This window comes from Podarcis filfolensis (assembly GCF_964270895.1).
Source record: "Podarcis filfolensis genome assembly, chromosome: 16".
NCBI lineage: Eukaryota > Metazoa > Chordata > Lepidosauria > Squamata > Lacertidae > Podarcis > Podarcis filfolensis.
Window position 1 is genome coordinate 3661734 of NC_139620.1, and position 17769 is coordinate 3679502.

The 17769-nt window shown below is 50.5% G+C and overlaps 1 protein-coding gene across 2 annotated transcripts in view; it reads right to left on the minus strand.

Annotated features, from left to right (window-relative positions):
- Nucleotides 1-17769, minus strand: part of MINDY1 (MINDY lysine 48 deubiquitinase 1) — a 20157-nt gene continuing 2388 nt past the window's right edge. For both annotated transcript variants that reach the window (XM_083591306.1, XM_083591305.1), the window contains exons 2-11: nt 17290-17429; nt 12717-14536; nt 10954-11011; nt 10257-10321; nt 8853-9011; nt 6720-6822; nt 3917-4059; nt 2514-2705; nt 1294-1431; nt 1-289 (exon numbers count right to left, since the gene is read on the minus strand). In XM_083591306.1, coding sequence (XP_083447432.1) covers nt 209-289; nt 1294-1431; nt 2514-2705; nt 3917-4059; nt 6720-6822; nt 8853-9011; nt 10257-10321; nt 10954-11011; nt 12717-13253 — 1476 coding nt within the window. In that variant the 5' untranslated portion in view covers nt 13254-14536; nt 17290-17429 and the 3' untranslated portion in view covers nt 1-208. The remainder of the gene's footprint in view (nt 290-1293; nt 1432-2513; nt 2706-3916; nt 4060-6719; nt 6823-8852; nt 9012-10256; nt 10322-10953; nt 11012-12716; nt 14537-17289; nt 17430-17769) is intronic.

Genomic DNA, 17769 nt, shown 5'->3' on the forward strand with positions numbered 1-17769 from the left:
TTTGCCGGGGTTTTCGCCACCCCAAAGGTTAGTTTCTCTCTTTTTTCCCTTTTAATTTTGGTTTCAGCCCCAGAACGGGGAGACTTTTTAAAAACAGCAGTCTTTTTTAAAAAACGGAGCAAGAGGCGTATAGAAGACGAGGGTCCTTCTCCGCGGCAGACATCGGTCGGCTGGGAAACGGGTGCTCTGGGCCCCCCGCGGCTTGGCGTTACAGGACGACGCAGTCCGAATCCTGCTTCTGGCGCGGCCTGCGCTCTCCAGAGGGGCGGGAGGGCGGCGGAGTCCTCCCCTAAAAGGAGGGGAAGAGGAGAAAGTGGGGCGTGTTAAGGAATGGAGATTTTGTCGGACGTGGAACACTTTTCCTCCCTCTCTCGCGATACTGGATATCAATAGGGACCCACGCAAGGGAGATTCAGCGAAGACAAAGCCCTTGTTGCTGCGGTTAGACTGTGGAACTCACTTCCACATGAGGCAGCCAATCTGGATGGTTTTAAAAGAGGATTGGACATGGGAAGTTTTTAATGTGTGACATCTTAGTGTATTTTTGGTCTTTGTTGGAAGCCGCCCAGAGTGGCTGGGGAAACCCAGCCAGACGGGCGGGGTACAAATAATAAATTAATTATTATTATTATTATTATTATTATTATCATTATCATTATTAGAATAAGGCTATTGATGGCTGTGTTATACCTGTGTTATACCAGTAATAATAATAATACCTAAAACTCGCGACACGCAAGGAAAGGGCAATAGGGAGGGAGAAGGGGAGGAAACAACCCCCCCCGAAAACCAGGCACCTATTTTTAAATAGCAGCTCTTATCATGAGCAGCTAGGTAAAGGTGAAGGGACCCCTGACCATTAGGTCCAGTTGTGGCCGACTCTGGGGTTGCGGCACTCATCTCACTTTATTGGCCGAGGGAGCCGGCGTACAGCTTCTGGGTCATGTGGCCAGCAGGACTAAGCCGCTTCTGGCGAACCAGAGCGGTACCTATTTATCTACTTGCACTGGTGTGCTTTCGAACTGCTAGGTTGGCAAGAGCAGGGACCGAGCAACGGGAGCTCACCCCGTCCCGGGGATTCGAACTGCCAATCTTCTGATCGGCAAGTCCTAGGCTCTGTGGTTTAACCCACAGTGCCACCCGCGTCCCTGTCATGAGCAGCTAGTGGTCTGTAATATAGCTGTTTATGGCAGGTCTATGGCCCTGCAGATGATGCTGGGGTCTGACTAACTCTGCCCCGACCGCTGGCCATGATGTGTACACAGGAGTTGGGGGCAATTGGGGGGACGTTACCTGTGCAGGGGGGGCTGCGGCAGGTGGCGGCTGCTGCTGCTGCTGATATTCCTCCTGCTGCAGCTGCTGGGCGAGCTCTAAGTCACTGAGCGCGGGTCCCCCTTGCTGCTGTTGCAGAGACAAGGCGATCATGTAGTCCTTTGGAAGAAGGAAGGAAGGAAGGAGAAAGTGTTGGTGGATGTGAACTCAGAGCATGGCACACACACCTCCTTCAAATTCCTACCCTCTGGTTTCTTTTTCTTCTTCTTCCATCTTAATTTAATTTTATTCGCAACATGCCAAAGATTTTGGGTATAATATACAGTCAAAAGATTGGGGGAAATTATGGAAGGAAGGATTAAAATTTACTGAAAGAAAATGTGATGAAAATGATGTATAGGTAGTATATTACACCTGTAAAATTAGCTAAAAATGTATAAAATAAGTAATAAATGTTGGATATGTAAAGAAAAGGAAGGAACTATTTCCTTTGTACATACATAGGATGTGGAGTGTTTCAAGACCTTATATACAATACCCATTATTATTATTATTATTATATTATTATTATTACATTTGCACGCAGCAGAACCCGGCCACCGTTCTCTTGAAACGGAAGCACCTTGTGTTTTCAGCGCTCCTAAATGCTCAGCTTGGGAACACGCAGAACAACTCCTTGTTCTCCCCGTTCGCCAGAGGGATCCTCTGAGCACGTCATCAGCGGCCAGATCGCCTCCTTTCGCTCTGATTGGCTCCAATCAGCACGGAGGGTGAGAAGGTTGCTTAAAAGGTAAAGGGATCCCTGACCATTAGGTCCAGTCGTGGCCGACTCTGGGGTTGCAGCGCTCATCTCGCTTTATTGGCCGAGGGAGCCGGCGTACAGCTTCCGGGTCATGTGGCCAGCAGGACTAAGCCGCTTCTGGCGAACCAGAGCAGCGCACGGAAATGCCGTTTACCTTCCCGCCAGAGCGGTACCTATTTATCTACTTACACTTGGATGTGCTTTCAAACTGCTAGGTTGGCAGGGACCGAGCAACAGGAGCTCACCCTGTCGTGGGGATTTGAACCACCGACCTTCTGATTGGCAAGTACTAGGCTCTGTGGTTTAATCCACAGCGCCACCCGCGTCCTGAGAAGGTTGCTTACCATTGGCTAGAAAGCCTCCCCTTTCAACCGATTGGGTGAACCGGGGCAGCCCTTATGCCCAGCATGGTCTTGCCTTGGCGGGCCCCTGCTCTCACCTGGTCCACCTGTCTCTGGTTGAGGTGCTGCTCCTGCGGGGAGCCGCCGGCCGCCTCCTTGCCCAGGGCGTGGCTGAGGTGGAACTCTGCGTCGCAGAAGCAGCTGTCCCCGTCCACGTTGTGCAGGCTCTCCCAGGCGACCTGCTCCTCGTGGAGGAAGCCCTGGTCGGTCACTAGGAGGTACAAGTGGCTCTGGAGAGGGAGCAGGGAGAGAAAACAAACAGGCTCTGGTTAATTCGGAGGCAGGATGGCGGTAAATCGGCATAAGTAAAGGTAAAGGGACCCCTGACCATTAGGGCCAGTCGTGGCCGACTCTGGGGTTGCGGCGCTCATCTCGCTTTACTGGCCGAGGGAGCCGGCGTACAGCTTCCGGGTCATGTGGCCAGCATGACTAAGCCGCTTCTGGCGAACCAGAGCAGCGCATGGAAACGCCGTTTACCTTCCAGCTGGAGCAGTACCTATTTATCTACTTGCACTTTGTGCTTTCAAACTGCTAGGTTGGCAGGAGCAGGGATTGAGCAAGAGGGGCTCACCCCGTTGCAGGGATTCGAACCGGCGACCTTCTGATTGGCAAGTTCTAGGCTCTGTGGTTTAACCCACAGTGCCACCCGCGTGCAACTATTTAAAAACATCACTACTTGCGAGCATCTACTTCCTTCTTGGGCTCTAATCACAGAGAGAGGCTATCGAACGCAGGCTCTTGGATAATGGCGTTGTCCCGAGTGAATCTCCACCCTTCTTCTCTCCCACTTCCTCCTTCGTCACTTCTACGGGTGCCACTAACTGCTCTCTGTCTTTGAGCTCTTTGCTCTCCTACTTTTAAGGCTCGCCGGGTTCTGGGAGATGGAGGGTCTGGAATGCTTTCTGATGACAGCGTGTCAGCTGGGTATGTTGAATGGTCTCTTTAAATTTGAAGATTCATTATTGTTCCACAAGATGTGTATTTCTTTAAGGGCCAGAGCAAATAACGTGACCTAGTTTTACAGCTGTGAAACAGTATAGCAGGTGCTGCTGTGTTAATTAAGCTGTGTCAGCAATTGGGTATAGTATATAAAGAGCAGCACGTAGCTCTCTCAGTACCCTGGTGGATGGGTCATGCTTGTTGATATATTTAGTGTAAAAGGAGTTTTTGTTTTTGTTATTAAAGCCTAGCTAAAGTTATTTTGTGTTCCTTGTAATGTGTGGTCTCCCCAGCAAGTTTTCTGCAGCGCAACTAATCTGCAAATAGCCAACAGGGTGTTGTTCTGGTTGTTCCACGATTTCCTAGCTTTCCCCCTCATCTGCCTCTGAGCTGCCACCTCCCTCAAACCCCTGCTGCAAAGCTATATTGTCTTCCTTTTCCTGCTCCCTGGAAGGGTCCGGATGGGGAGGCCGTCTCCACAACAGCCCTGCAGGGCGGGTACCTTGTGCTTGATCATGGTGCTGAAGTGGTTGTTCCTGAAGAAGACGCTCAGCTCGCCTTCCTTGACCGTGGACGTCAGCTCACAGAGGCCGTGGTAGGTCAGCTGAGAGGCCGTGGACTCCAAGAACTGCTCTGCTATCAGGCCTGCGGGGGGCAGGGGGCGTTGCGATGGAACAGGGAGCAGAAGAAGCAAAGATGAGGTGAAATGCAGGCAAAGCGTGATGGCGATCGACTCTGATGATGAATTGGATCCACAGTTGTTTCAATTCCTTACTCGGCCTTCACCCTAAGGACCCAGGGTGGGCCGCAACCTTTTAGAGCGCAGCATTAAAAGCTGTTTAAAACAGTAGGGCCGGGCCTGAATGATACTCTGCTGCCTGCAGCCAAATCTCTGAGTGCTCAAAGGAGATGGTGGTGTCCCTAGGATACGTAGTTTTACTTTACACCGTGAGGATAGGATGGAGGGGCTCACAGCACTGACACCCCATTAGGTCCCCCAGGGAGGTCTCCAAAGCACAGTTTTGGCATCCTAACAGATTGAGGTTGAATCCTGACAAGACAGAAGTACTGTTTTTGGGGGACAGGAGGCGGGCGGGAGTGGAGGATTCCCTGGTTCTGAATGGGGCAACTGAAGAACCAGGTGCGCAGCCTGGGAGTCATTCTGGACTCACAGCTCTCCATGGAAGCACAGGTTAATTCTGTATCCAGGGCAGCTGTTTACAAGCTCCATCTGGTACGCAGGTGAGACCCTACCTGCTTGCAGACTGTCTTGCCAGAGTGGTGCATGCTCTGGTTATCTCCCACTTGGACTACTGAAATGTGCTCTATGTGGGGCTACCTTTGAAGGTGACCCAGAAACTACAACTAATCCAGAATGCGGCAGCTAGACTGGTGACTGGGAGCGGCCGCCGAGACCGCATAACACCAGTCTTGAAAGACCTACATTGGCTCCCAGTACGTTTATGAGCACAATTCAAAGTGTCGGTGCTGACTTTTAAAGCTCTAAACGGCCTCAAAGGTCCAGTATACCTGAAGGAGCGTCTCCACCCCCATCATTCTGCCCGGACACCGAGGGCCTTCACCGAGGGTCCAGCACCGAGGGCCTTCTGGCGGTCCCCTCCCTGCAAGAAGCCAAGTTACAGGGAACCAGGCAGAGGGCCTTCTCGGTGGTGGCACCTGTCCTGTGGAATGCCTTCCCAGCAGATGTCAAAGAGAAAAACAACGACCAAACTTTTAGAAGACATCTGAAGGCAGCCCTCTTTAGGGAAGCTTTTAATGTTTGACAGACTATTGTATTTTAATATTTTGTTGGAAGCCGCCCGGAGTGGCTGGGGAAACCCAGCCAGATGGGCAGGGTTTAAATAATAAATTATTATTATTATTATTATTATTATTATTATTATTATTATTATTATTATCCAGCACAGAGCGAGACAAGCCTCTGTATCTCCAGCTCCCACCAAACCCACACACTGACAGCTCCACCTGGCCCTACTGTTCTCCATCCCAGGATAATGCGACATTCAGCCATTGGTCTCTGTGGCAACAGAGCTTGCTTTTTCAAAATGCAAATGGTAAGCAAGCTTCCTCCTATAGATTCTAGGCTCCTATCCGCAAGACCACAGGTTTTGAAGGGAACCACAGGTGTCATCCAGACTGACCCCACCACCCAGAGCCATAACAATACATGTATCTCAAGTTTCAAAGAGGTGTGTCTTCAGCATGGGACAACAACCACATAACACCAATCAAATCCCAGTAAAAAACATAATGGGGGAAAAAAACCAATTTAAAATACAGGTTAAAATGCAATTTAAAATGCAGCCTCATTTTAAAAGTAGCCGATAAATCAAGACCATAAGGGGAGGGAAACATAAGGGTCAGACTGAGTCCAAACCAAAGGCCAGGCGGAACAGCTCTGTCTTGCAGGCCCTGCGGAAAGATGTCAAGTCCCGCAGGGCCCTAGTCTCTTGTGACAGAGCATTCCACCAAGTCGGGGCCAGTGCTGAAAAGGCCCTGGCCCTAGTTGAGACCAATCTAACCTCCTTGTGACCTGGAACCTCCAAAATGTTGTCATTTGTGGACCTGAAGGTCCGCCGTGGGGCATACAGGGAGAGGCGATCCCGTAGGTACGGTTTAAAAGAATTCAAAATTTCAATGGTTGTAAATGATACAAGAAATATATAGTGGAACCTCGGTTGTCGAACGCTTCAGAAGTCAAACGTTTCGGCTTTCGAACGCCGATGACCCGAAGGTGAATGCTTCCATTTTCAAACGTGCCTCGGAAGTCGAACGGCTTCCGCAGTGTGTTTCTCCATTTTTTCGATAGATTTTGCCGCCTGGCAATTGCGCCTCGGTTGTCAAGTGTTTTGGAAGTCAAATGGTCTTCCGAAATGGATTATGTTCGACAACTGAGGTTCCACTGTATATACATTTAACAGTTGTTCAAAATAGGTGTCTCATAGCTCAAAGATGGTCAAAAGGCCTTTGCTGAAGCAGAGAGGTCTCCTGAGGTAAAAACCATGAGAGTCGAGGTTTGGAAAGCACGTTTCTGCAAGCGTGAAACTACCACCAAGCAGGCCCTGCCACTAGTCTCTGTAAATCAGATCTTATTTTATTTTTCCTTGCGCCGGGGCCATGCTAATCTTCTCTGTATCGTTCCAGTTTTAGTACATGTGCCGAAGTGAGCACAAATCAGATCTTATTTAATGGCCTCCACCCCTGGGCTGATTACAACCCCACCTCCAGGTACCAGTTACCCCGGACCTTGACTGTGTGAATGAGCCCAAGCAGACAGGCCTCACCTTCCGTCACCAGATTAGGGTCGCTTGAGTGTTTGCAGGTGATGATCTTCTCCACCAACTGGTTGTAGGTCAGCTTGCTGACGGCCTGGGCCACCTCTGGTATCTGGGGTGGGCAGAAACAGGTTGTGAGCTGGAGTCTGGGAGTCCACGGCACAAGGGGTGTCGACAGCCGAGAGGCAGGTTCAAATCCCAGTTGGGCCGCCAAACTCCCAGGGTGGCCTTAGGTCAATTTCCCCACCCCACCCCTCAGCCTAACCTTGCAAGGTTGTTGTGAGGACAGAGGAGGATCATGTAGCAAACAATATACCGTATTTTTTGCTCTATAAGACTCACTTTTTTCCTCCTAAAAAGTAAGGGGAAATGCGTGTGCGTCTTATGGAGCGAATGCCGGCTGCACAGCTATCCCAGAAGCCAGAACAGCAAGAGGAATCGCTGCTTTCGCTGCGCAGCAATCCCTCTTGCTGTTCTGGCTTCTGGGATTCAGAATATTTTTTTTTCTTGTTTTCCTCCTCCAAAAACTAGGTGCCTCTTGTGGTCTGGTGCATCTTATAGAGCGAAAAATACGGTATGTGTATTTTTTGCAAGGAGAGGAAGAATGAGATAAATAAATGGAATAAAGAAATGTATGAAACCCATTGGGCTCCAGTGGAACTGATCATGGTGACGTTGGGAAGACATTGCATTGTTATTATTATCTTAGACTTAGGTCAGGAATGGGGGCCTGAGGTAGTGCGGGACTCCATTTCCCATCAGCCCCAGCCCACCTGGCCAATGGTTGGAGGTGATGGAAGTTGTAGTTCAAAAAACATCTGGGTGGGTGGTTGTCACAGGACACTCCAATTTAGAATTTTTAAATTTCAATTGTTATTTTTAAAATTTCAATTAAAAATGCAGATTGCAATTCAATTTCTCAACAGCTGGGGATGGCTGAACGCAGGGCCGGCTTTAGGTTTAATGAAGCCCTCAGCTAGTGAAGGCAATGGGGCCCTTTATATGTCCAGCTGTCCTTTGTCAACAACAAATGGTTGCTGTTTTTTGTGTTGAATATATGCTATATGTGATGTATGGAAGTGAGAGCTGGACCATAAAGAAGGCTGATCGCCGAATAACTGATGCTTTTGAATTATGGTGCTAGAGGAGACTCTTGAGAGTCCCATGGACTGCAAGAAGATCAAACGTATCCATCCTTAAGGAAATCAGCCCTGAGTGCTCCCTGGAAGGACAGATCCTGAAGCTGAGGCTCCAAGACTTTGGCCACCTCATGAGAAGAGAAGACTCCCTGGAAAAGACCCTGATGTTGGGAAAGATGGAGGGCACAAGGAGAAGGGGACGACAGAGGACGAGATGGTTGGATAGCGTCTTCGAAGCTACAAACATTTGTCTGACCAAACTGCGGGAGGCAGTGGAAGACAGGAGTGCCTGGCGTGCTCTGATCCATGGGGTCACGAAGAGTCGGACACGACTAAATGACTAAACAACAACAACAACAAATATGCTATATGGCAATTTATGGGCCTAATAGGTATCTAAAGCCATTTGCACATAACAAACAGGAGCCTACACAGCACAAAACACTGTTGCTATATGTGGGTTTTCTTTTATTTGTTTTATATCTTGTATTTTGGAAATGTTTTTTTCCTTTGATTTTTTTGGGGGCCCCCAAGAGAATGGGGCCCTAAGCTATAGCTTGTTTAGCTTATACAGTGGTACCTCTGGTTGTGAACGGGATCCGTTCCGGAAACCTGTTCACAACATGAGAGGAACGCAACCCGCAGCAGCGCGTCTGCGCACGCGCGGGTTGCGATTCACCGCTTATGCGCACGTGCGAGACGTCATTTTGCGCGTCTGCACATGCGTGAGCGGTGAAACCCGGAAGTAACCCTTTCTGGTACTTCTGGGTTGGCGTGGGTTGCAACCTGAAAACATGTAACATGAAACATGAGGTATGACTGTATGTAAATCCGGCACTGGCTGAACTGCAGGTGCCGTTTACGCTTCTCAGACTGGAGAGATTCGGCTCGCGAACTCTCAAAGACGCCTTCGGCGGCATCTGAGACACTGACGACTCACAAGCTCAGCTCCTAGGAAGCGATGGCGTGTGGAAAGAAGAAAAGAGAGACGAAAGCATCTCACCTGCGGGTCCACCAGCCAGCCGTGATAGAGAGGCATGTTGAGAAGGTCGAAGACGATGCACTCGGGGGTGTACTCGAAATCGGCGACTCCTGTGAACCTCACATTGACATCCAGCCCCGTGGAGAGTTTGGGCAGAACCGTCATGGCGTCGTTGACGTTCTGTCCGCGGCAGGAGAGGAAGAGAAGAAGGGCATGCTGGGTATTTTTTGAAATTGGGGGACAGAACAAGGTCTAGCTGGGAAAGCCTGCATTTTTTGGGGGGGGGATAAGGAACCTCAACTCTGGGAGACTAGGGTTCGAATCCACCCACAGGGCCGCTGTCTCTCTCAGGGTCGTTGTGGGGATTAAATGAGGGGGAGAACCACGCGTACCACCACCTTGAGCTCTTTGGGGGGAAAGCTGGGGCAGAAACACCATCAATAAACAAACGAGTTAATCAGAGATAATAATAATAATAATTTATTATTTTATATCCTGCCCATCTGGCTGGGTTTCCCCAGCCACTCTGGGCGGCTTCCAACAGAACACTAAAATACAATAACCTATTAAACATTAAAAGCTTCCCTAAACAGGGCTGCCTTCAGATGTCTTCTAAAAGTCTGGTAGTTATTTTTCTCTTAGACATCTGATGGGAGGGCGTTCCACAGGGCGGGTGCCACCACCGAGAAGGCCCTCTGCCTGGTTCCCTGTAGCTTGGCTTCTCTTAGGGAGGGAACTGCCAGAAGGCCCTTGGAGCTGGACCTCAGTGTCCGGGCAGAATGATGGAAGTGGAGACGCTCCTCCAGGTCTACTGGGCCGAGGCCGTTTAGGGCTTTAAAGGTCAGCACCAACACTTTGAATTGTGCTCGGAAAAGTACTGGGAGCCAGTGTAAGTCTTTCAAGACCGGTGTTATAGTATTACTTGTAAGGGATTATGCCCTCGCTGGATCAAGCCGCGAGGAACTCAGGGTTCTCCTTTTCGGCAACGACCTGCAGTACAGCCGTCCACAGTGAGGACAGACCTACTGCAGTTTGCGTATCCTCTGAATGCAGTTTTTAGAGGTAGGCTGCTCCTTCCCGAGGAGGTTCCACTCCTTACCGCCAAAGAGGAGCCCTGCTGGGTCTGACCTAGCACTCAGCTCCCTTGGTATCCTGATCTCACTCTCCGAAGGGAGAGCAAAGGGCGCTGTTGGGGCAAACTGGCGGCTCCCCTCGCCTGCAGTATTTACGACGGTACGTGGTTAGGCGCAGGATGCTTCTTGGTGTGCCATTGTTTGGTTTTAATGCGCACACATTCTCTGCAGCGGGAGCTTTGGGCACAGGGCTGATTGTGGAAGTTCTCAGCAGGTTATTACAATAAACAGGGACCTGCCGAGTGCCTTGGGGGAGCCCAAAGGGAAAGGGGGGGGGGAGAAAGGAACTCACTTGCTGAAAGTTGAGCTGGAGGGCTTCCGACTGTTTTTGGGGCTTGATGGACAGGATGCAGTCACCTGGCATAGAGAGAAAACAGACCTTTTTCATTAAGAACGTAAGAAGGGTGCCGTTGCTGGATCAGGCCAAAGGGGGCCCAGCCAGTCCAGCCTCCTGTTCTCACAGTGCTCAGAAACGCCTCCGGTAACCTAGGAATCTAGATAGACTGCCTCCAGTGGCAGGGAGTTCCACTGTTTAGCTACTGTTTAGTCCTTCCTTTCACCTGCCCTGGGTTGCTTCCAACGCTTGTCCGATGCGGATCAGATTAAAAGACAGGGCTAACTTAAGCCCGTCCCTTCTGGCAGATCTGTAACTTGCTTGAATACAAGCCTGCATAGAGAAGAAAGCTGACTATGCAAAGGTAAGCAGCCGCCTTTGTTGCTCCGCCCACTTTGGCCTCTGGCCCCGCCCACCAGCAGCATGCGGCCCTTGAAGCTTGCCCGGAAGCGGCAAGCGGCCCTTGAGCAAAAACAAAAAACAGGTTTCCCTACCCCTGGACCAAATGATCTCACTCTGTACAAAGGCAGCTTCACAGGGGTGGGGGGATTAGGTGGCCCTTTGTCTAGTACCCAGAACCCCCCCCCCTCCAAAAAAACACAACCCCTGCCCTCAGGAAATGTGAAAGCGATGGCGGCCGCATCCTGCCACTTACCGAGGTGAGCCATTAGCTCGTCGGAAGTGATCACTTCCTTCTGGGGAGGCAGTTTCACCTGAAAGGGAGGAAGAGAGAAAAAGAGAGAGAAGCGATTAGGGAGGATAAAGGACATTTTGCCAAGAGGATCAGCCCACCTTACCCAGTGCGCCCCCTCCTCCCTCCAAATGCCTGCATTTGGGGGTATATACCAAGAAAAAAGGGGACGCGGGTGGCGCTGTGGGTTAAACCACAGAGCCTAGGACTTGCCGATCAGAAGGTCGGCGGTTCGAATCCCCGCGACGGGGTGAGCTCCCATTGCTCGGTCCCTGCTCCTGCCAACCTAGCAGTTCAAAAGCACATCAAGGTGCAAGTAGATGAATAGGTACCGCTCCGGCGGGAAGGTAAACGGCGTTTCCGTACTCTGCTCTGGTTCGCCAGAAGCGGCTTAGTCATGCTGGCCACATGACCCGGAAGCTGTATGCCGGCTCCCTTGGCCAGTAAAGCGAGATGAGCGCCGCAACCCCAGAGCCGGCCACGACTGGACCTAATGGTCAGGGGCCCCTTTACCTTTACCAAGAAAAAAGCACACCAAGAACTCAGGCCAATATAAGTTTCAGCAGTGGAGGGGTCCCTACTCGCAAATCAATAGTCAATTGTAACAAAAACTAATCCATTCAAAAGTATGTATTCTGACAAGGATTGCAAGCTCAAATAGAGATTACAAACTCAAAACAGAGATTGCAAACTCAAATTCATAAGGATATGTAATAATAATAATAATAATAATAATAATAATAATAATAATAATAATAATTTATTTATTTATACCCCGCCCATCTGGCTGGGTTTCCCCAGCCACTCTGGGCAGCTCCCAATCAAGTGTTAAAAACAATACAGCATTAAATATTAAAAACTTTCCTAAACAGGGCTTCCTTGAGATGTCTTTTAAACATAAGATAGCGGCTTATTTCCTTCACATCTGGTGGGAGGGTGTTCCACAGGGCGGGAGCCACTACTGAGAAGGCCCTCTGCCTGGTTCCCTGTAACTTGGCTTCTTGCATCGAGGGAACCGCCAGAAGGCCCTTGGTGCTGGACCTCAGTGTCCGGGCAGAACGATGGGGGTGGAGACGCTCCTTCAGATATACTGGACCAAGGCCATTTAGGGCTTTAAAGGTCAGCACCAACACTTTGAATTGTGCTTGGAAACGTACTAGGAGCCAATGCAGGTCTCTCAGGACCGGTGTTATATGGTCTTGGCGGCCACTCCCAGTCACCTGTCTAGCTGCCACATTCTGGATTAATTGCAGTTTCCGGGTCACCATCAAAGGTAGCCCCACGTAGAGCGCATTGCAGTAGTCCAAGCGGGAGATAACTAGAGCATGCACCACTCTGGCAAGACAGTCTGCGAGCAGGGAGGGTCTCACCCTGTGTACCAGATGGAGCTGATAGACAGCCGCCCTGGACACAGAATTAACCTGTGCCTCCATGGACAGCTGTGAGTCCAAAATGACTCCCAGGCTGCGCACCTGGTCCTTCAGGGGCACAGTTACCCCATTCAGGACCAGGGAATCCCCAACACCCGCCCGCCCCCTGTCCCTCCAAGAACAGTACTTCTGTCTTGTCAGGATTCAACCTCAATCTGTTAGCCGCCATCCATTCTAAAACCGCCTCCAGGCACTCACACAGGACCTTCACCGAACACAATAATTCGTTACAGAATTAGAGATACGAGTTTATGCCTTTGGGGGTAGACTGCCCCTGACCCTGGAAGCTCTACTCACCTTCCACTGCAAGAAAAGGATGTTCATGATGGCCAGCAGCGGGCAGGGCCCGTTCTCGCTCTGCGTGATGACGGGCGTCCTCTCCCCTTTCCAGCTGATCCACTTCACACAGTAGAAGTCAGGGGGCTGGGGGTGGCTGGCAGGAGAAGACCGGGGCTCAGGGGCCGCCTCCCCGGGTTGCTCGGCGGCGGCGGGGGGCACATCAGCCGGGTCAGAGACGCTTGGCAGAGAGGCAGCGCTCGCCAGCAGTTCCTCCTCTCCCGGACGCTCTTTGGAATCCGGCTTTCCGGCCTCCGCAGACTCCGGAGATTCGGGTTCCGGCCCTTCGCCTCCCTTCCCGGCCCCCGTGGGGGTTTCCTCGCAGGCCGGGGCCTTCGGTGCCTCCTCCTGGTCTTGCCCGTCTGCGGCGGGCACCTTGCCACACATGGCGCCAACGTCCTCTACGCCTCGCTCCTCCGGGGAGGCCTCAGTGGTTTGGGGTTCGGCCGGCACATTCTCCCCCTTCGCTGACGATTCTGCGGATAATTCGGGCTCCATTCGGCGCTGCCCCTACTGCCGCCTTCCTTATAAAGCCCCAAGCATCCACCGCAGACGAGCCAACGGGCTGGCTGTCGGATCGAGTCCTAAATGATAGCTCCCTTCTCGCTTTCTGCTGAAGTTTGAATGTGCTTTCCAATTCTGCCTCTCAAGAGGAAAACGGATTCGGGCGTTTGGCAGGAGAAACTCACCTCTCTCCCTCTCCCGGGATCAATAAGCAATTCACAAACTTCTATTCGCCTTGACAAAATGCAACGTTTGCTAGGTACAATTCCTCTACCCTCGTTGCCCTGCCTTCTACTCCCAAGTGGTAGAAAATGTTAACACTTTTTTTAAAAGCGGGTGGGAAAAGATTCCTATTTCAATTTATCCTCTGTTTCCCAGCCGGATCTCGCTCGGCGTCGCCTTTCCCGTTTTAAAAAGCTACCGTAAAAGACCTTAAAAGTGGGGGACGACGACAATTTGGGGTCTGCTGTTTTCGGGGGCTGTCAGGCACTGCTGAGAAAATGCGAGGCGGAAATAAAAATGAGAATAGAAACCGATGTTTTTTTCCCAGGCTGGTTTTTCCCTTGCGTTTTCTGCTTCTGGTGGGGGCCACGGAGAAATCAATTCCGCCACCTCCTCTCCAGCTCGGCTTTAAAAATTTAATTATTTAACACCCGGGAAACCCAATCGCCGGCCGCCTCTCAATCTCTTTGCTTCTAGATCCGCAAAGGATTATTATCTTTCAAGATCCTTTTTTTAAAAAAAGAAAAATCTCCCTTTTTTTGTACAAAAAAATTATCTTTTTTAAAAAAGCAAAGAAACCCACGCCTATATATATATATGAAATTAAAAGAAGTAAATTTCCATAAACTGGTTAAAAATAGGATAAAAATGCAAAATTGCTGCACGGACGGTTTGGTTTTTTCCTTTTTAAAAAAGTTATTTTTTTTTAAAAAAAGCAAAGACAAATGTAGAAGACGAAGGTTATTTGGGTGTGTTGTTATTCCCTTTAGGACGGACTCTGCCCCACCGGCTCCAAACCTTCGCCCTCCTTTTGCTGTCCTTGAGGTTGGGCAACCGCAAACAGAGGCAGCCAGTCCCCTATCTTATTTTCATCTGATCTGAGTTTCTCCTTCCGCTCTGAGGCATCCCAGCATATTGACTTTCTCTCCTCGCCGTCAACCACAACTCACGCGCTGCTCAGTCTCTAGAGCGAGTTTGGCGGGTTGTTGACAGCTTGCCTTTGCAGAGAGAGCGGCTCAGCCGGAGGGGTTTTAAATCAGCCGGGCGGCAGGATCCTGGCAATAAAAAAAGAAGGGAAAAGGGTGGTAAGAGAAACACCTGGATTTTTCCACCTGGACACACCTGGAATACCTCGCTTCCACGGAAGAATTTCATTTAAAAGCCATGTATGTTTTCACCTCCAAGGACGGAAATTGGGGTGGGTCTTTTCCAGACCAACCAAGGGCGGAATTCCCTTCCAGGCAGGCTTTCAGGGGCCGCATGCAGGGGTGGGCGGGGCCACAGGTAAAAGTGGGTGGAGCCATGAGTACCTTTGCACAGTAGGCTGGCTTCCATACATAATCTCTCTCTCTCTCCTCCATCCAAACATGTAAAAGGCATGATCATGGTGGAAGGACATATTTATGGCAGGAGAAAGCACTCTGGGAGGGTGCAAAGCGAGGCAGGTGAGGGGTGTGCCCCCGGGGGCCACAAGGAGAGGTCCCAAGGGCCATATTAGGCTCCGAAACCCCACCACCCTCAGCTGGAAGCGTTCTTTCCTCTCCCGATCGGACAGAACCATATTTCCTTTCTGGCCCATAAATGGAAAGCACAGAATGGCTTCCCCCAAAGAATCCTGGGAAATGGAACTTGGTGAGGTTGGAAACTACACTTCCCAGGATTCCTTTGGGGAAGTCACATGCTTCAGATGGGAGATGAATGTACAGTACTTTAAATGCATGGATCTGCTCTAGCTCTCTCTCTTTTTAGATGAAAGCCGGCGATCTGGGTAAATAGGGGAGGGCAGAGCCAGCTGCTCCCCTCTCCCCACGCGATCCGATCAGGGAGGTGAATGGACAGCCGTCAGTCAGCTGAATGCTCAGTTGCCGCAATTGTTGCATAGCTTTGGGGTGGTTGTTGTGGGGTGTTTTGGCAAGAGGGAAGCTGTCAAGCCGGTCCTAAGGGTGGGGTTGGGGGTGGGGAAACAGCTTAGCTCTGATAGCCTGGTTGGATCCAGGCAACAGCTGGGACCTGGGTTTCAAACGCCCAGGAGGGAGGTGAAGGGGAGAGCAGGATCGGTGCAAATCCACCTTCAGCTGGAGGTGCAACAGATAACTCTCCCCCCTCCCCACCCCCAGTTCCTTCAAATGTATTCATTTTAACCCCACCCTTTAGCTGAGCGGCTTACAAAGATTGGTAGTAAGACACGGCACACAAGGAAAGAGGGAGGAAGAGGGAGGAGGAAAGAAGCAGCAGCAACCTAGCACTGGTTACCTATGGGCTGCGCACTCTCCTCACTCCTTCAACATTTCTATTCTGAATATTATTGTTGTTATTTTTACTTTCGCCACTTTACATTTTGTAGCGCTTTAATTATATATCGTTTCATTGTTTATGCTTTGCAGGCTCCTTTGGGAGCAAACACAGCATAGAAATCAAATAAACAGATAAATACATTTCTAGGGCTAAATGGCAGTGCAGTGAAATGGTTAGTGTTAGGCTAGGACTAGGTTGCCCCGGGTTCAAATCCAATGGGGACTGGACCTTGGACCTTCTGCATGCAAAGCAGATGCTCTCACCCCTGAGCCACAGCCCTCCCCTTAAAAATAAAGCAAGACTCCAGTCCTCATGATTCTGAAAACACAATTCTGTTGCAGGGGCCTCTCTCAACCCCACCTGGGGATGCCATTGGGGGCTAGACTTCCCGCATGCAGTGCATGTCCTCTGTCTCTGACGTAGGGCTCCCTAAGAATTGGTCCAGTATACCTGAAGGAGCGTCTCCACCCCCATCGTTCTGCCCGGACACTGAGGTCCAGCTCCGAGGGCCTTCTGGCGGTTCCCTCGATGCAAGAAGCCAAGTTACAGGGAACCAGGCAGAGGGCCTTCTTGGTAGTGGCACCTGCCTTGTGGAACGCCCTCCCACCAGATGTCAAAGAGAAAAACAACTACCAGACTTTTAGAAGACATCTGAAGGCAGCCCTGTTTAGGGAAGCTTTTAATGTTTAATAGGTTATTGTATTTTAATATTCTGTTGGAAGCCGCCCAGAGTGGCTGGGGAAACTCAGCCAGATGGGCGGGGTATAAATAATAAATTATTATTATTATTAGGAATAACCTTAAGATTCTAGTCCTCATGATTCCGAATAAAGAGCCGGCTGAATAGGAACACAGAGAAGCTTCCTTATTACCAAGCCAGCAATTGCTCCATTTAGTTCAGTGTTGTCTACACTGACTGGTAGCAGCTCTCTGGAGTTTGAGAGAGCGGGACTCTCTCAGGCCCACCAGGAACCGAACCCAGGACTTTCTGAATGCAAAGCACTGCCCACCGAGCCAGTTAGGCGGCTTAACAAATTAAATACTATAAATGGGAATGATCTTAAGGCCAAGGAGTGTGTGCTAACAGCCTGTTAAAAGAGTCTGGGGGTCAGTCCCCCAGAGCTGTGTAAGCCAAACTTGCCAGTCTGGACACACCCATCTTGCAAAGGAACTCGCACCCAGGACCGGGACGGGTGGTGGGGTCTGTGTGTGTCGTAGCACCGGGTCGAATCGTGTCTGCCTTGTTCTGCTTACCCAACCAGGACAGCCGGCCAGGGTCCAAGGCAATGGGGAAAAGGACGGGGTTTTTTGGGAAGGCTGGCAAAATATTATTAGGGAAAGCTTTGCGAGAAAAAGTGACGGGTGCGGAAGGCGAGAAAGTGGGGCTGTGGGGCAAGGAGGGGGCTGGCTGCTTCTCCGCTCCTGGATCCTAATGTAAACACCCCCTGATCCGAATCAAGCAGATCCAAATGCGGGAGGCGAAATGTGGAGCGACAAGGGAATCTTTGCTCACCTTTCCTTTGGCTTTCATCCCAAGGCCTCTTTTTCTCTCTCTTTGCAAATCTTCCTCCGTTTTGGATCCTTCCGAAGTTTCTCCCTCTCCTCTTCCTTCCCTTCTTTTTTCTCTCCCCAAATCGGAAGACGAGAGGAGACCTGGCGGAGAAAAAGGAGAGTCACTTTGCACCGGCTTGTTTACCTTCTCGCCTCCCCACAGAGACATCTATTGGGGCGGAGGTTTTACAGCACTGGAGGGGTCTTGTGCAATGGGTCCGGAAAAGGGAGAGGAATTAGGGTCAGATAACAAAAGGACAGTGTTTTCCAAAGCTGCTGACAGCTTTTTTTTTTTTTTAAGGTCTGATAGCGGGTGGCGCTGTGGGTTAAACCACAGAGCCTAGGACTTGCTGATCAGAAGGTCGGCGGTTCGAATCCCCACGACAGGGTGAGCTCCCGTTGCTCGGTCCCTGTTCCTGCCATCCTAGCAGTTCGAAAACAC